The sequence below is a fragment of the Pogona vitticeps genome, chromosome 1 (genome assembly GCF_051106095.1).
Source record: "Pogona vitticeps strain Pit_001003342236 chromosome 1, PviZW2.1, whole genome shotgun sequence".
Classification (NCBI taxonomy): domain Eukaryota; kingdom Metazoa; phylum Chordata; class Lepidosauria; order Squamata; family Agamidae; genus Pogona; species Pogona vitticeps.
Window position 1 is genome coordinate 260061865 of NC_135783.1, and position 18749 is coordinate 260080613.

At 38.6% G+C, this 18749-nt stretch overlaps 1 protein-coding gene across 1 annotated transcript in view; it reads right to left on the reverse strand.

Moving 5' to 3' along the window:
- Nucleotides 1-18749, reverse strand: part of OTOG (otogelin) — a 135336-nt gene that overhangs the window by 31828 nt on the left and 84759 nt on the right. Inside the window, exons 32-39 of the mRNA XM_078387307.1 lie at nucleotides 15985-16102; nucleotides 12957-13036; nucleotides 8137-11509; nucleotides 7405-7411; nucleotides 5513-5681; nucleotides 3928-4073; nucleotides 3364-3453; nucleotides 2556-2739 (exon numbers count right to left, since the gene is read on the reverse strand). Coding sequence (XP_078243433.1) covers nucleotides 2556-2739; nucleotides 3364-3453; nucleotides 3928-4073; nucleotides 5513-5681; nucleotides 7405-7411; nucleotides 8137-11509; nucleotides 12957-13036; nucleotides 15985-16102 — 4167 coding nt within the window. The remainder of the gene's footprint in view (nucleotides 1-2555; nucleotides 2740-3363; nucleotides 3454-3927; nucleotides 4074-5512; nucleotides 5682-7404; nucleotides 7412-8136; nucleotides 11510-12956; nucleotides 13037-15984; nucleotides 16103-18749) is intronic.

Genomic DNA, 18749 nt, shown 5'->3' on the forward strand with positions numbered 1-18749 from the left:
CTCTTCGCTGATGATGCAGCTGTTGTTGCCTACTCTGCTGAAGACCTCCAACAACTAATGAATCACTTTAGCAAGGCCTACCAAGACTTTGGACTAACAATCAGCCTGAAGAAAACACAAGTCATGGACCAGGATGTGGACTCACCTCCCTCTACTACCATCTCCACAAAAGAATTGGAGATTGTTCATTACTTTGTGTACCTTGGCTCAATGATCTCTGACACTCTCTCCCTAGATGTTGAGCTGGATAAATACATTGGCAAAGGAGATACCATGTTCCCTAGACTCACAAAGAGAGTATGGCTTAATAAGAAGCTGACGGCATATACCAAGATCCAGGTCTATAGAGCCTGTGCCCTGAGCACACTCCTGTACTGCAGTGAGTCCTGGACCCTTTGTGCACCTTCCATATGTGCTGTCTCCAATGCATTTTTGTATCACCTGGCAGGACAAAGTTCCAAACAGAGTAGTCCTAGAACGAGCTGGAATTTTTAGCATATACATTACTGAAACAGTGACATCTACATTGGCTTGGGCATGTCGTGAGAATGGCTGATGGTCGGATTCCAAAAGATCTCCTGTATGAAGAATTAGTGCAGGGAAATCACCCCAGAGGGAGACCACAGCTATGATGCAAGGATATACAAGTGGGATCTGAAGGCCTTAGGAATGGACCTCAACAGATGGGAAACCTTGACATCTGAGCATTCAGCCTGGAGGCAGGCAGTGCATCATGGCCTCCCCCATTTTGAAGAGACACTTGTCCAGCAGGCCGAGGCAAAGAGGCTATCCCGAAACCAGTAAAATCAGGGAGCTGGACAGGGGACAGATTGTATTTGTCTTCAGTGCGGAAGGGATTGTTACTCTCGAATTGGCCTCCTCACAGTCACACTAGACGCTGTTCCAAGTCCTCCATACAGAGCACGTTACCATAGTCTCCCGAGACTGAAGAATGCCTAACATTAGAGCTTGTGTCACTTTACAGTAATTACCTGCCTGGTTGGGAAGTGTAGGAAAGGATCCTTTTTGTTTATAAAACTCCCAGTCTAAGAATGGGAAATTGAGTTGTAGGCAAATTCCACCTAAAATATACTTCGAAACCCAGCAACAGTCAAAGCAATTTCTCTATTTCAAATATGCCTAGTGAGAGAAAAACTCTATGGGTTGAGCAAATCTCAATTTAAAAAAAGTACACCCTCAAATTTCCCTCTATCAATTTACATTCAAATCTGCATTCTATTCTCTGCCAAGGGTGGGTGGGGGCCAGGGTGCAGAGTAGGGGAGGGCTGTGTCATCAAACTAACAGTCCAGTCCTGATTAAAAGTGATTAACAGTTATGTATTATTTTTACTGGGCTCCATGTTAGCTCCCATTTGACTTTATGGAAGGCTTAATGTACGGTACATTTTCGGCTTATTCCTATCCTATTTATTTTCCCATTACTTCAGCATTCATGCCTCTCCTTCAAATGCTCTAAATCTGGAAGCAAATCTTCACTCATCTACAGCTATCTGCAATATGATCTCAGAGGGATTAAATTTGGATTGCAATCATTTGGCTGACAAATTTAGCATTTTTCTTTTGTCCCTGAGTCATCTGCATCACTTCAACAATTTCTAACAGTAGCACATTCAGGAACAGTTATTGTATCACAAGTAAAAATACCTGTAATTGCCCTTTGATATTTAGTTTGATACATGGAACACTTGCAGTGATTTACTTGAACATTAGAGAGGTTGGCTTCTCACAGCAGGGAGCTATCTGGATCCCCCACTTTGTTGCACCACTGGGTTCCTGATATGAAAGGATTAATTTTTTTCCAGTGAATCTTCTCTCTAACCTTCACTTTTGTACACCCAACCTTTCAGGCAAAGTCATTCTCTGTGAATAAAACCATCACCTCTACTACTGCCACACACACTTTCTGGCATCTTTTGAGGAGGGTTTCTGCACAACAGGTCAAATTGTGTTTTCTTGAAAGCATCTGGCTAGTCCTGAAGCAAAGTTATTCACCTTTCAGAGTTAGATGCGCCGTGCCCATCCCATATGAGCAAAGCCAGCCCTCCTGATACCTCTAGACATAGCCTCTATCATGACACACACTTACAGCCTGTTGATGGAGAATCATGCCTGTTTTATTTTCATGTGGGAGCTGACCCACAGAATATGAAAGGGTGAAATCTACAATTCTATTGACTCTGATTGTGGCTTCCAACCAAATCAACCACAAGACTATGCATTGATTGGGTGAGTCTGTCACGTAGTGACTGTAGATTGCAGATGATACTCATTTAAACCAGCTAAAACTATTTAATCCCATTTACAAATCACATACCCAAAGGAACAGTGTTAGCATTTGTATTATTGGAGCTACAGCTCTAGCAAACAGAAACACACATTTTAAATAACTTTCATTATAAATCATTTTGGATTGGGATTACTATCCTGTATATTCTTAGTGTGCATGCCTTAATTTTAACAATAAGCAAATGTAGGCCATTTCCCTCCCCCCCTTTAGCAAACATATCATCACAGTCTTGCTGGCATTTGCTTACCACAAAGTCCCACTGGCTTTGGATAGCTGGTTCCATTAAGATCTACTACCATCACTCCAGTGGAGTGAAACCACTGTATTCTAACACTTGTTGGGGTTTCAATCACATACATGAAGCCAGTATCCTCAATTAAAAATCCATATTTTCTAATAGTAGGCCATGCATATCTTGAGTTGACAGCTATCTGGAAAATATACGAACACATATTGAAGCAAATATATAACTACTGCAATACAAAAATATTTGTGATGAAGCTTCAGTGGTTTGTTTTAATAGACAGTTTCTGTGGTCACTTGGCCAGCACAACTAGACACAAAATGCCATTACATTCCCACCGTAGTGGTACGTATTTATCTACTCGCATTTTTACATGCTTTCGAACTGCTAGGTTGGCAGGAGCCAAAGACAAATGACAACACGGTATGTATGATTGAATATTAAAAATACTGTGTAGAAAGAATTCTCCTTGATTCAATGGGCAGTTCCCCCAAATATGTGAATATAGAACTGCAGCTTTAATAGACTAACACTGCTTAAAGAATTATGCAAGTTACTTAAGAAATATATAACAATTTCTTAAGTAACACATCTACTATCTGCTCAGAATGTACTGTAAATAATAAAAGGCCACCTTCATCCTATATTGTACCAGTTGTAAACACCAGAAGCCTAATTCCTTGGGCTACAATCAATTTGGAAACTTTTTTTACTAGGGTCACAATCCTCAACATAGTTACATGCATGTAAATTTCAGAAACCTAAAACAAGAAGAAAGACTTACAATAACAACAGAAGAAATAAACATTACCTTTCTGTTTAAGCGATCAATGACAACCTGGTTAGACATGTATGTTAAATTCAACATCGTCGGACACAGTTTAGTAGACGTTAAAATGCCCTGTATATTTTTGTAAAAATTAAATAGCATTAGTTTATTCCACAGTTAAATGCTATAGCAGGTTCTTGTGTAAAGTTAAACATTGTAGTTAAAAACAAAAAAAACAGCTATTATGTAAGCTTTGTATATAGCTGTGACACATCTAAATTTAAGAGAAAATGTTGAAAAGCAATTTTATTCAAGAATAGCAAAGGACATGAACATAAAGAAATCAGAAAATGTAAATTCGAACAGCTCCTATCTTCACTGTTTCCATATCCTGTGACCTTGGGTAGGGTTGGAGGTGTCAATAGTCAGTTACATAAATGATTAATTAACTGGACAAAAAAAGTGTAGAGACAAATAAAGAAAGCAACATATTCAATCCGGCAATGCACACATACAGCAGGACTCAGTAAGACACCACAGAACAACATAGTACAGCATTATAAAATAACTCAACAAACCACAACAAAAAATTACAAGATTTCTTACCCTGTGAGTGTTTCTGCAATCAGCAACATGAACACTTATGATTTCATCTTGGGTTTGACTGACAACATAAGATGCTTCCTTAAATAAGGACAGATGATGTCCATCAAAAGTGATAATGCTTAGATCAGAGAAGATTGTGCATCGACCTGATCAAACACAAGAAATACTTCTGCTGGGTAAATTCATTTTATAAAATGGACAAATTACCGAAAAAACACTAATGCAAAAATCTAACTGAGAAAAATCACGCATGTCCAGGTGATAAGAAAGCAGCTGGTTGCGTGCCTGATTTTACAGCCACCATAAGGCAGGTTATGTAAACAAGAGATTGCTAGAGGGTGCAAAGACTTCCATGCTTGCCCTTACATAATTATATAAGTGAGTAGGATTATCACCTATCAATTAAACCTAATTGATTTTTCAAATATTTTGCCCATTTTTTATGTCTGAAAAGCATATTTAACATGTAAAATTAAAACAGATAAAAGAGTATACTTGTTAAGCAGCATGTCATAGAATCATAATATAGTGAAGTTGGAAGGGGCCTATAAGGCCATCAAGTCCAACCCCCTTCTCAATGCAAGAATAGGACAAAGCTTCTTGAGTTGTGAAATTCAAATGTATCTGTAATTTATTTTTGCAAAGATAGATACATGTTTTAAAAGTTAAATCTTCAAGAGTCAGTTTCCTGGTGGTTATGCCTATTTTGAAACTCTACACATGCCTTCCTGCCAGCAGATCACTACAGGAATACATTTTTGCAATTGCTTCATTTTTCTGTCTTTGGTTCATATACTGTACGTGCTAGTCTTCAAAGTCCAATGTCACAATAGGTTGCTTCCAGAGTTACCCTTCTATGGATAGAATAATTTCTTCCATTCCCCAAAGTGACACAAAGTGGACTCTTTCATTGGGGGAAAGGGGAAGAGAAACAATCATTGCTGATTTACTCTTCTTCCTGTAGCACTACATACCATGTTATTCTAGAGGGTCCCCAAACCCTAAAGGCTACAGAGATGAGGAATAATCAGTACAACCTGCCCCTTCCTTCCACCAATGGGAACATCCTATGGGCAGAAATCCATTCACAAGAACTCTGGATCCAAACCATGATGTTTCTTGTGCACAACCCCTATAGAACATATTCATATGCATTCGTTTCTCATATGCATGAGAAAAGGATCTCTCTAGCATTATTGTTCTTTCAGCTTTTAGCAGCTCCATGTTCTGTCCCAAAATTGAGTTAAATATATTGCTTGCCCTTGAAAATAAATCTTTGGTACAATGAGATAATTTCTGTTCTTGTGACTTTCCCCTGTGTAACAGAGTTCTGTTTGTTTAGTCTACTTTATTATTGTACTGTAGTGCACAATCCCATTAGATGATGAGATTGTTAGTGCTCAGTTCTTTTTATGAAACTGATAGTTAAAATCCTTTGTGTCTATGACATGCAAGCAATTAATAACACTTAAATAAATGCCACCATCTGTTCCCATTACATAACAGTTTTTTTGCCAACTCCAAAGTCCAAATTGTCATTAGCTTAATATAATTTTGAAATAAACACAGTGTGAGTAAAACTTACATGCACATTCCCATTTTGGACAACATTTGTCTCCATTAATCTGAACAGCAAGTCCAAGAAATCCACAACTGGGTTTGGTTGAATTGTATGGACAGTTCTGTGATTTGTTAACTTGGATCAGTTGTCCATCTAAGCAAATGTGTTTTATGCATTCATTCTCGGTAATTGGCTAAGACATATTTCAAAAATATAGGTTACTATTCTTATCAAAGTTACATTCAATAAAGCCATATTTACAGAAAATGGTATGGGTCTCTATGTTCCAAGATACACAGTGCCCATAAATTACTTTAAAGTCATGTCTCAATATCAACACCCTTGAAAAAATATTTAACAAAAGAAATGTTTAATAAATCAGAATTTTAAAAAAGGTCAAAACTTCAAAGTGGGATAGTTATGAAAAACAAGAAATTTGATCACAAAACATGTTTCAAGATATATGTTGTTGTTAGTTCTTTTGGCAGGCCTCTGAGAGAAGTAAGATAAAAACTATATAATTATACTCCTCCATAAAACGTATTTTATACATGAACAGCAACACTAAGAAGCAGGTCAAAGAGAAATATTGGAAGTCATGTGAAGTGTCAGTAAAAGGGATGTAGCTTATGATACTTTGTTTCAAGCAACTAACAGATTCATCTGCCATCATTACAACATTATGTAACAAACTTGTCATTAATTATCTTTTAAAGTAGTTGTCCACCAGTCCAATCTTGAGGCTTCCAAAGATTTTCCCCATGTCAAAAGGGATCTAGAGAGAACCTCAGAAACTGGAGTTGGTGGTGGAATAGGAAACTTTTAACGAGCAGTAAACACCAGTAGCTGATGGCACCATCAGTTTGCATGAGTATAACCTTATTTTGGGAACAGAATTTCAGCCAGTAGGAGAAACTCTAAGAGCATTTAAAATAATAATGCAAATTCATTTCTATCTCCCCCATGACACTATGTGTGAACCTCTTCCATCTACAACCTACTTTATCTGAAAATCATAACTGTACTGTAGTTAATTGAATGGAAATATAACTCTTCTTATTTTTCAATTGTATTTTTTACACTCCTTTTCCAATAGAAATCTAGTTTATGCCACTAGTCATTTATTCTCCATGGTATAGCTAAATAGCCACTTTTCACAGCTACCGTTGCTGTTCACTTCCCTGATAGTTAACCAAACTTTAAGCCCAGTGTGACTACAACATATGGATAAAAGCATAACTTAAGGAGATTGGTGTGAAAAAGGTATTTTACTAACGGCAAACCAAAGGTAAGCATGATTCAAGTGATGAGCTGCATCCCAGAGAACAGAATAAACTAAAACAAATATAACAGCTTCTTGTCAATTCCTCACAATTAACAGTATTTAGACTCTTGGATCATTTGTTAATTTTTTTATGATTTTGCAGTCAGCAAATACTGTATATACATTGTTCAGAGTGATTCTGAACATTTGTCCTACCCCTACTGGACCTACACCATCCTAACATATTTTCCCCCTTTTGTTCAGGTGAATTTCTGCCCACATGTTGAATTATAAGGATAAAAAATTGTAAAATTTTCAGAATTTTGACCTGCCTAGCAATTCAGATTTCAACTTTTCAACTTTGGAACTAACAATTAAGATTCAAAGAGTGGAAGTGTCCTGATTTTTGCTGATTTCCTCTGTCATCTCATATGCTGTTTTGGAGGGTTCTCCAGCCCTCAAGAGGTGAATTTTAGCGGACTGGAAAGGAACTAGAGAGCTGGAAAGTTCTATTATATGAAAGGAGTAGAAAGCTGGAAGCCAAAACACGTTAACATTATATTCATTCTCCAATGAGGCCCAAGGACTGTGAATGGATGCAAACATAAGAGAAACCATCTTATCTAACATCAAAAGCCTACCTGTGACCAACCTGACGTCTACAAGAAATCATGGACATAATACTATTCTCCTTATTTTCCCCAATTGGTATTGAGAAAAACACGTACACAGGCAAAATTGCTTATAGCTAGTTTTTGCTAGCTCCTTTTAAAAAATAATTGGTTAATTCCAAGAACACAGAATTAGTAACTGTTGTTACAATTTTAAGGCAAATCTGTTCTTTCCAATATCTTAGAATGATTGGTTTCCAGAAACAGCAAAACTTTTCTGAACTTTCATTCAGCAGTATATGATACAGCATGTGCTAGTGCTTGAACCAGGTGATAGTCTTCTTCTACCATTTGATAAAGCCAAACATCATACCTATTTAACCAAAGAGTTACTCCTACACAACAGAAGGAGTGACCATGTCTATTTTTAAGTTACGGTCATAATGTAATGTTAGTTTCATTTTTGTTATTGGAGAAATAAATTACTGTAACATGAAGTAAAAAAGTTACTTGCAATTACTTACTCCCAAATTCTAGTTTAACCCTCCATTTTGAGCCTTCTGAGTTAATGGACATTACTATGCCTTCTAGTAGCCAATTCTACAGTTTAAATAGTACTGTATGAAATATTTCCTTTTATTGGTTCTAAATTTCCCACTATATATTATAATATATATATATTATTATTATTTATTTGATTTATATCCCGCTCATCTGGTATATTTATACCACTCTGACCGGCTTATTGGTTAATCATACATGATTAATCATACATAATAATCATACATGAGGGAGGAAAAATAGGGGAGATACTCACTACACATGCTGGCAATGTTGCTGTTTCTTTAGATGGCATGAAAAGAGATGTAGCTCCAGTTTCAACCACAGTTAATCTTGGAGAATATGCTGTAGCAAAATCATGAACTGATTTTGTAGATAAATTGGTGGGAACTGGTATGGTTACTGTAGCATTTGGATGTACTGGTGGTATCAGTAAAGAATCAATGGAGGATGTGGGGACTTCCATTATAGATGGCCTCTTAGATACCGTAGCTAGGAGAGTAGAACTGAGGGAAGTCAGTAAATGTTTGGAGGTTGAAGGTGATATAAGAAGCTTTGTAACCAATGATTGTCTACCAGTTGCTGCTACTCCAGATGTGATACCCTTTGCTTCTGAAGCAACAGAAGGCACTGAATATATGGATGTTGTAATAGATTCTCTTATTCCTGCTGTTTTCTCTGCTAATGATTTTGTGATACTCTGTGTTGTAAGACCACTTATTCCTAGAGGTACTGATTCTATTGTAGTTGTAAAATGTGGGGTAGCTGGTGTAACTCTAATAGCAGGGAATGTTGGAGTATACGAAACAGTAGAAAGTGGTACTTGCTTAGATAAAAATGAAATCCTTGTAATGTTTTTACTGGTTGACGTGACAGGTGTTGATACTACTGGCATTACAAATGTCCCCTCTAGTGTGTCTGTTTGGCTCACAACAGATGTTTCTGGTGCTCCTAATGTATACAATGAAGGAGATGTTGACTCTGATACAGGAAGTGAAGTGCTAGATGTGAGTATTTTAGAAGTAGTCAATACTTGCTTTGTGGTGGGTAAGTCTGTTTTTGATTTTTCAGTATGAGAAAACTCTACTACTTCCCCTTCTGTGACAGATGAAGCTTCGGAAGTAGAAAACTGAGGTTTTCCATCATCAGAAAAGTCAGTAGCTTTTTCAGTTGATGTTAAAATTGTTGTCTGATGAAGACTTATATCACTTTTCAGTGCTTCAGTTACCTCTTTGCCACTTGTTAAAGGAATTTTTGACAAAAATGCAGAAGTAAGTCCAGTAGAAGGAACAACTGGTAGTGAAAAACTCTGGAACAGAGAGGGCACAGCAAGTTTGGCTGCTGACTCAGTTGTGCTAAAAGTACTTTTGAGTGGAATATCAGTCCTTCCTGGTTCAACAGGAACATGGTAAGCTGTAGTAGTAGCTTTTGTTGTTAAGTAAGCTTTCGAAGCTGGTGAAGATTCCTGTTTTTCTTCTGTAAAATATGGAAAAGTAATTTCCTCTTTCAAAACAGAAGAAATCCCTTCGACTGGAGAAGTATGAACAGAAAAAGTCACCTCAGAAGTTACAGGTGATTTAACTATCTCAGCTGGCTCTTCTGCAGTGGTTGCTGTCTCAGGTAATTTTTGTGTTGAAGTATATGGGGAAATGGTTGTCTTTGTCAGGTATTGGGTGGCAGCAAGTGCTTTTAGAGGAAGAGAAACAGAAGAGAAGGTTGACACTCTTTCAGCTGATGCTAATTCTTTGACAGCTGGTGACTGGCTGCTAAGTTGAGTGTATGGGGATGAAGTAACACTGGTGCTACCTAAAGCTTCTGTCAACTCTGGAGTTGATCTTGAGGTTATTGTGCTTGGTGGCTCTGTTGTAATGGGCAACAATGAAAACAATGAGGTAGTTCTTGATGTTGTCGGAGGCAGAGTAGCAGACATGGTTTCCTGAGCTTCAGCTGATGAAGGCGTAGAACTAGTGACTTCCTTTGACAATGTTCTTGCAGAAATGGACACTGGAAGTGAAGTGGTGGAAGACTTTCTTGTATGTACACTGGTGGTTTTGTCTGACTCCACAGTGCCAAGAAGTGCTGCTACTCTTTCTGTAGCTGCTGTAGCATGCAGAGTAAATGGATATCCAGTTGCTTGAACATGTTCAGTCCTTTTAGTTTCCAATGGAACTTGGACAAGCAGGGTTGTAATTTCTTGTGTAAAATCAGTTTTTGTTGTTTCTGGTTTTGCTGTAGCACCAAGATAATCTTGTACAACACTAATCTTTGTAGTTTTCAGGGACAAAGGTGGTTTGTATTCTGTAGATGTTTTAAGCGAAATTGAAGTGAGTGTTTGCAATTCCAAGGGGGTTGTCCTTTTGGAGATTGTCTGAGTAGACAAAGGTGTGGTTCTTGTTCCATGGGATGATGGTGGATGACTATATGAAACTAATACAGACTCTGTTACACTTGGCTGTCTAAATGGTGAATACTCACTTGTCAGTCCAGTTTGTAAAACTTCTTTTGAATCTATTGATGTTGGAGACTTTGTATCAGATAATTTAGAGTGTGTGGAAGAAAATATGGCAGGTTTTGAGACAGTAGATAAATATGGAAAAAAATACAAATGCGGTGGATGTGTAATGCTTGATGTTTGTACCATTCCTTTTTTAACAGTAGAAAACAGCATGCTTTGATTTGTAGGGATTATGGTGGTAGACTGCGTAAGCATTTGAGGTGCTGGAATAAGCATGGTCTTCATTCCTTCTTCAACTAAAGGAATTGTTATTTTTGTTGTTTCTGAAGGAACTGGACTAACAGTCGGCCTTAGTGTTGATAAAGTAGTAAATAAAGGAGAAAATGAAGTTAAAGTGACATTGGTGACCATTACAGATGGCTGACTTACACCCAGTTTTGTTCTGTCCAAAGCTGTGGTTTGATTCATTGTTGGCAAATACGAGGATAGTTCCAAAACTGGCAATGTGGCTTTGGTAGAAAAATGACTTGTTCTTTCTGGTCTTAATGTCCCTAGAAAAGAAGTTTTGCCTTCTGTAATAATTTCAGGTTTTCTTTCCGTTTCTTTTGTGTGGAAACTCTGAGTACCTGTTACTTTTGTTTCTGATGCTGCGATAGCTGTGGCAGGTAAACTAAAATCTGGAATGATGGATGGAGTCATAATAGTAGTCTGAATTTTGCTTTCTGCTTCAGTGATCACAGATGTTAAAAGGGCTGAAGGTATTGTACTACTACTTGTCTGTTTACTAGGCAAAGTGCCTGTACCTACAGTACTTGCTGATAGAGTAACAACAGCTGCAGAAGGGAAGCTAACATTCAACACTAGTGGTGAAGACACTGGAATTGTACTTTTATCAAAGGTTGTGTGGGTTGAAATATTAGATGTCATTAGAACTGTAATATTTCGTAACAGAGGAGTAGAAAAGGTTGCTTCTGTGAATGCATGGGTTGTTGCTCTGTCTTTTGATGCTGGGCTTGGAGAAGAAGATGTTTTTTCACTCAGCTTTGCTATAGAGGTTTGATGAGCCTCAGAAGTTGTATGGGTCTCAAAAGTGGAGGGTGGTATCCGTACATCAGCTGTGGGTTCAATGCCTGAAATAACAGTAACAATAATGATAACTACTACTACTACTACTATTCAAAAACACCAGGCACAGTCTAAATTGTAAAAACATTGACTGGTACTATATAACAGATACAAGTTTAACCAAAAAGCTAAGTATCTGTTAAATATCAGCACAGTATGTACGCTGTTCCTAATACTACCTTTTTTGTAGCTCTGATGTTGTGATTTAATAACATTTCACTATTTCTCCATTTTTGGTGAGAGTCTAAGTTTTGCATTTACGTTGTTCCAGTAGCTTTGCAACAGCCTGTCCTCGTCCCTCAACAGGGTCTGTTGAGCCCTGTAGTCCATTTAACACCAGATGCCCAAGGGCTATAGCATTTGGCACGGTCCTTGTTGACCCGGGCGACGACTGATTCAATATGGATTTCTATCTATTTCCTCTCATCACAATTGATGAAGCCAGTTGGTCTGGCTTCTCAGCTGAAACCTGTCTGGCTTGGGAGACGCCTCAGCATAGCTCTCAACCTCACTGAAGCATACAAGCCCCTCCGCCTCAACAAGGCCTGTGCCCATGGAGGGGATGATGATGATGATGATGATAACGATAACTCATCATTATGCAAAAACTATAACTTGCAAGCCTCCAAAAACCCATGGGAAAATCAGGTAGAGAAGGTATCAGAAAATGACAATGTCAAATCTTGTGGGATTTCCAGATCCAAACTGATAGACCCCCTCAAACATAACACACCAGACATAGTAGTAATAGAACAAAGAAATGCCAGTAGCATTGTCACTGCAATTCCAAGGGATGCTAGAGTTGAAAATAAATAATTGGATAAAACTAACCAAGTACAGAGCTCTTGCAATTGAAACATCTCACCTCTGGAAGAAACACATTTCACTTGTCCCCACAGTCATCCAGGCTATGGGAACAATATCAAGAAATTTCACACAATATTATAAGCAGTTGCATGTCTCAGAAATAACACCATCAGAGCTACAAAAATTGACAATATTAGGAACAGCATACACACTCCATCAATATTTAACAGATACTTAGTTTTTTGGTTAAAATTCATACCTGTTATATAATACCAGTCAATGTTTTTATAATTTTGATTGACTGTGGTGTTTTTGGTCAGAAAAAAAGCTCATAAGCAATGTTCCTAACCTCAGTATAAGATACAGGTAAAGATCGTAGTCTAGAACAGTGGTTCTTAACCCTTGTTACTCGGATGCTTTTGAACTGCAACTCCCAGAAACCCCAGTCAAGACAGCTGGTGGTGAAGGGTTCTGGGAGTTGCAGTCCAAAACTCCTGAGTAACCCAAGGTTAAGAACCAGTGGTCTAGAAAAACAGGCTGCTTGTAACAACATTTTCATAAGTATAAACCTGAGGTGATAACTTAAGACACTATACCTTAATTTTTAATGAAATGTAATAAGCAAATTGTGTTTTTTTTACGTACAATCTGCAAAATAGACACATCTCTGAGTGACTTCATCCAGGACCATATTCAGAGGGCACATAGGAACACATCCTTCTACTCTAGAAGAGAAAAATAATCAGCATTGATTATTTATACAAACAGTGTGTTGATTTAAAACAAAAGAACAAACAACTCAAAGTGCCAACCAATACAATAGTTGAGCTTCTACTTGTTTTTAACCTGGCTTGCTGCCCCAGTGAAGTCAGTCTGTTTTAAAATGGTTTGTGGATTAAAGCCTAAATTTCTAAATCATTTAAGATACAGGAACTTCAGATTATTGTTCCCATTTCTTTCATTAGCTCACACATTGTGGTTGACCCAACATGCCATCCTGCTGAGCTGAGCTAATTCACGAACTATGTGACATAGCCTTTGGAACGAATTGTGTATGCTTGTCCAATGATGACTACTTCAATTTAGAACTGGCAGAAAGCCTTCAAATGCTTGTACAAAATTGGGTTCCTTGTTTGTTTATAACCAATGCTAACAGCCCAACAGAGCTCTGCTAAGAATTTGCCTTGCATGGGAAAGCAGAAGACAAGAACAAAAATGATTCATGAGCAACTTGTATGGAAACAACAAGACCAAGGATAGAGGCTAATGTTAATTATTCAAAATATCTTTAATGGCACAGCCCTAAGTATATTTACTCAGAAGTGTTATTACATAAGTAATGGAACTAGTCCCAGGTAAATATATATAGGATTGACATCTGCATTATTTTTCATATCTTCTGTATAAAATATCTGAAAATTGTGATAGCTATCTATTTATTTAATTATTTATTTAATTTATATGCTGCCCACACTACCCAAAGGTCTCTGGGCAGCTTACACAGAGAGTCTGAAGAGCGAAACAAGGGCATTATTTGTATATTACTAATAAAATTGTTATGAATTTGTCTTTTTGCTTCACTACAGTATATTTTTTCTATCTGTCTAACTTCCTCTTGAATGCCTCCAGTGTTGGAAAGCTCACCACTTCCTGTTAATGATATTTGGACTCTTTCTAAAAGAAGATTTTAGGATATATATATACAGAGGTCTTGCAATCTAGAGTCCTCCTTCTATCATATATACAGACAATTCACATTGAGACTCATATTGTGATGAGCTATTTCCCATCTGTAAGTAGCTGAAAACACCTGTCAGGACTTGATTTCTTGATTAACACCCCCAGAATTTAGGCTGTGGGAATTCCTGATTTCTGGGACTTGAAGTCCAAGAAATATGAAAATCCAATACATACTTCACACATAAGATTATAATATGCTTATGAAACAGATTCTGAGTCATAAGAATGGGCTGAAGTACTAATGACTGGTAAAAACTAAACAAATATGGCTTTCTAAATGTGAGAGCACAAGTGAAGGCAATAACAAAATCTGAAGTAAAATCCCGTCCACGAAAAGTAATGTTCCTTTTCAGGGGCTTCAGACACCCTAAACAAGAAAAGTGAAGAGCTGTTCAAGCCTGTTGGGGATGGAGTTAAGAAGTGAAGAAGGGATAAGGTCACCTTTTTCCTCCCCTAATTCATTTCCCTACTACGCTACACAGTCTTAAAGGGCTGTCAGCAAGAAGCCTCATTATTTCTCTGTATATAGGAGGGACTGGGATAGAGTTCTAAGCAGTGGGGAAAGTGCCATTTATTGCTTTCCCATAGGTATTGTGGGAAAGGAGGATTAATCTCATGGCATTCACACTCTCCAAACCTAACCTCCCTTTCAGAATGATTATATAAACTCTGAGGGCCTTGAACACATCAGTTTCCTATTTTCATCCTGCTTATCATTTTCTTTTTCAGATAACACCCTTACATTCCTTATCTCACCCAAAACAACTCAGCAGTAGCCTGAACCGATACACTCAGAATGTCTTTCTATACAAGAAGAGCCATGCCAGATCAAACTGAAGGCCCCACATTCTATTTACACTGTGCTAAACAAGATACTTATGCAAAACCCACAAGAAGAACATGAGGACAATAGGTCTCTCTTAAGTGGCTTTTTGCTCCCTCTCTCTCTTTACCATTTCCTCAATGACCACAGGTTGTTGCCAGGCCATTAAAAAAAGTGTTTTGCTTTTAATTTACAAACACAAATATTTTTGCATATGCAAATGATCTTCCAAGCATGTAGAAGCTTTGCTCTCCCCTCTCCGGAATAAAGAGGCAAGACTCAATAGATGGGATGAAACAGGGCCAAACTTTATTGACCACAGAACTTCGTTAATACTGTACGTAACCCAAATCAAAACTTGAAAGGGGGCCTGCAGTAGTGCAGAATGCTGCTGGCAGTGGAGGTCTCTCAGGACCCCTTTTCATGAATGTCCTGCCCCGAGGACACGTGGTCCCGATGACAGTGCAGCCCTAGCTGGCCATAATCTCACCACCCCCGGGCCTCTAGTCCCTCATCTATTGGTGGCCTTTGGCCCAGAGGTGTCCCTAGCACATCCTTCCTCCCTGAACCGTAATCTCATGATCCACAGCTCTCGGGGTTCAGGCACGCTGTACCTCGCCTGTACTCCACCGGAAACTCACCGATCAATCTTCATTCCACACTACCTGCCAGTGCCACCTAAAGCAACTACCCAGAAAGGAGCCCCAAACCCTATATCAGTGTGGGATAGGCAAAAAATCCCCGCTCACAACTGCCAATCAGCAAGCGGGTCAAAAATTCCTATCCAGCCCTAGAGGTGACCAGCAAAACTCACACTAGCTATAAGGGTGGGCAGGTGGATTGCAAGCCTCAAAATAGGCTGATCAAGGAGGGGGATTGCCTGTTAAATAAGGCCCGCTTCCCCTCTTCCCTCTGGATAGCCGGGAGATGGGAAACCACACCTCGTGCTATTCTGAATGGGGAGGCAAAGAGGCTCTGCGGGTCAAGTCCCTCACCACAGAGCACACCATTCTACTTAGATGTTAGTGTTTTGCTTCTAAGCAGTCAGCCATGTGAGTTTAGTATTGCAGGGGAATATATTATTAAAGTTACAAATCCATAAATACTTACTTTGGTACAGTCTGACAGTGTTCTGCCAAAGGATCTCTGCATGTTTTGAAACATGGGCTTGTACAAACATCATAGCGCCATTCGCACGTTGAATGGGTTAGAAATGTTAACTTGGTATCTATAAATAAAAAATACATATTTTTATTTTTATGCATACACATGTGTTTTATGTTCTAGTTTCTCTCGTAGACTTTATTAGATTTCATATTTGAATTTACCATTCAAATCATTTGGTCAGGACAAAGACCTTCACATTTTGTGAGTTATACCATATTTCTTCTCTGATTATGGTAATTATCTCTCTGTGTGTCTATAATTGCATATATTAGTTTAAAGTAGCATATGCAAGTATGCAGGGAAATTAATGCAGGGAAAGCGCCCCAGAGAGAGACCACAGCTGTGATACAAGGATATCTGCAAGCGGGATCTGAAGGCCTTAGGAATGGACCTCAACAGATGGGAAACCTTGACTTCTGAGCATTCAGCCTGGAGGCAGGTGGTACATCATGGCCTCTCTCAATTTGCCTCTCCCTTGTCCAGCAGGCCGAGGCCAAGAGGCAGTCCCGAAATCAGCAAAATCAGGGAGCTGGACAGGGGATAGATTGTATTTGCCTTCAGTGTGGAAGGGATTGTCACTCTCAAATTGGCCTTCTCAGCCACACTAGTCGCTGTTCCAAGTCCTCCATAAAAACACATTAGCATAGTCTCTCGAGACTAAAGGATGCCTAATCTAATCTAAGACAAATATAATACAAATTTCTTCCAAAGACTTGTGATTTATGTCTTTCTTCACATTTTGTGAGTTATACCATATTTCTGCTCTGATTATGGTAATTATATCTCTGTGTGTCTATAATTTCATATATTAGTTTAAAGTAGCATATGCAAGTATAATGCAAATTTCTTCCAAAGACTTGTGCTTTATGTCTTTCTTTGTGGTGCTGCCTCAGTGGTCATCCTACTAGCTAAGGGAACAGTTTGTTCCACACCTCTCCTCATTCAACATCTCCCTTAGCTTCTCCCCATTTCCTATTTCCTTGTATTTGCTGTCTGAGATAGTCACCTCACATTGTCTAATGATATGTCCTGCCCTGATACTGGATGACCTCTGGATTGCTAAGGTCATAGGATAGCAAAGTTGAATTTTTCACAAGAAGCAAGTGTCATTTCCAGTGACTCCAAAAAACACTGCAGAAATATAGAGAATCCTAGGACACAATTGCCAATGAGTTTCCATGTATGTCTTCTCAATGGACTTTACTGAACATGTTTTTGTCTCTGTGTGATCTAGCACAGAGTTATTTAATGTTTGTCTCAGTTGGAAGGAATGTTTTCATATTACAAACACAGCAACTTAGGTTGCTGATGCTGTTTATTTATAGTATACAGCAATCCCAGCTGAGTTTCAAGTGCCTGTGAAAGAACTCCACTTGTTTTCACAGGTACAATTATAGTGGTTAAATTCCTGTAGCCCCCCTCCTCAAAAAACTGCTTCCCTGCTTTGAGGTGACTGAAAGTGTGTTATGCACAATGCAACACAAGAGCAGCTGGTGTGATAACAGAAATCTCAAAATATTGTAAGACAATCTCCTACACTCCATTCTAACAGCATTGTAGAAATACAGAATGAGAGACATCTTTTGATTCCAATGTCAAAACCTAGAATTAAAGTGATAGGAGCCTTCCCACAGGTCAGAAAGCAGAGTTCCCGACAGGTACAATTTCAGAATTTCAGCATGTTTGTATGTTCTTCCACATAAAACCAGACAGGTAGGCAAATCCTTCTCCTTTGGGATGCTAAAATCTCAAACAAAAAGGACTCTGACTAGTCATTATAACTGCTGGAGGCCAGTAGTTTGCAGCAGCCATAGAGGGTGGCACCACCGATTCTGCCTCCAACAGAAGACTCTGTAATTTGTGGTATTAGGAAGCTTCCTTGGCATCACCCCCCCAAAAAAAAAAAAACCACCCACAGGAGAACTTCTGCTGGCTGGCAAAGTCCTGGGCGCCATGATTTTGAGTATGACAGTCCCCCAATGGGAAGAATCTCTCGATCTTCATGAAAACTGGGAGGAGATAAGGGAAGGATGAAATAATGATGCACCTATATGGTCCAGCATCTTTTGCAGCACAGGCAGCAGCATACCTTAGATACCTACAGTTACCCTAATTGTCTGTCATACAGGAAGGAACTTTTTCATATCATTCTGGAGTGGCCAGTGATAGGCATCTTTTTCACTCTCCTTGGTGTAACATCTGTATAGGTCATCTACACAGCTGGTTACTCAATGTGTAATGGTGGAGGGGTAGAATACAAAGCACAACTGGCTTCTCTTATATTCAGCATAAGGACTGAGCATTGTCCCCAGGACAGGGGTAGGGCCTGCAATCAATGGTATCGCAGGATATGCTAGGTATTTATTTATTCTTCACAGGTCATTAAACCAGACTTCTACTGGCAGTATGCATTAAACAAAACAACAGACAGCAGTAAAGGTAAAAATACAAAACAGACAATACAAAAGCAGCAATAGAAAAACCAAGATAACGGCAGCAGCAAAGAGTGAAAACAATACAGCACAAAAACTAAAATTTAAAAGTAGTGGTAAAATAAAACTGCAAACATCTAAAAACAATTTCTTAAAGGCCTGGGAGAATAAAAAGGTCTTGACTTGGCATCTAAAACCTGTAAATGGTGTACTTTGCAAGCAAACTGAGGGCTCTGAGTGCAAATATTTGGGAAGTGGGAGGGCTCAATACCAAGT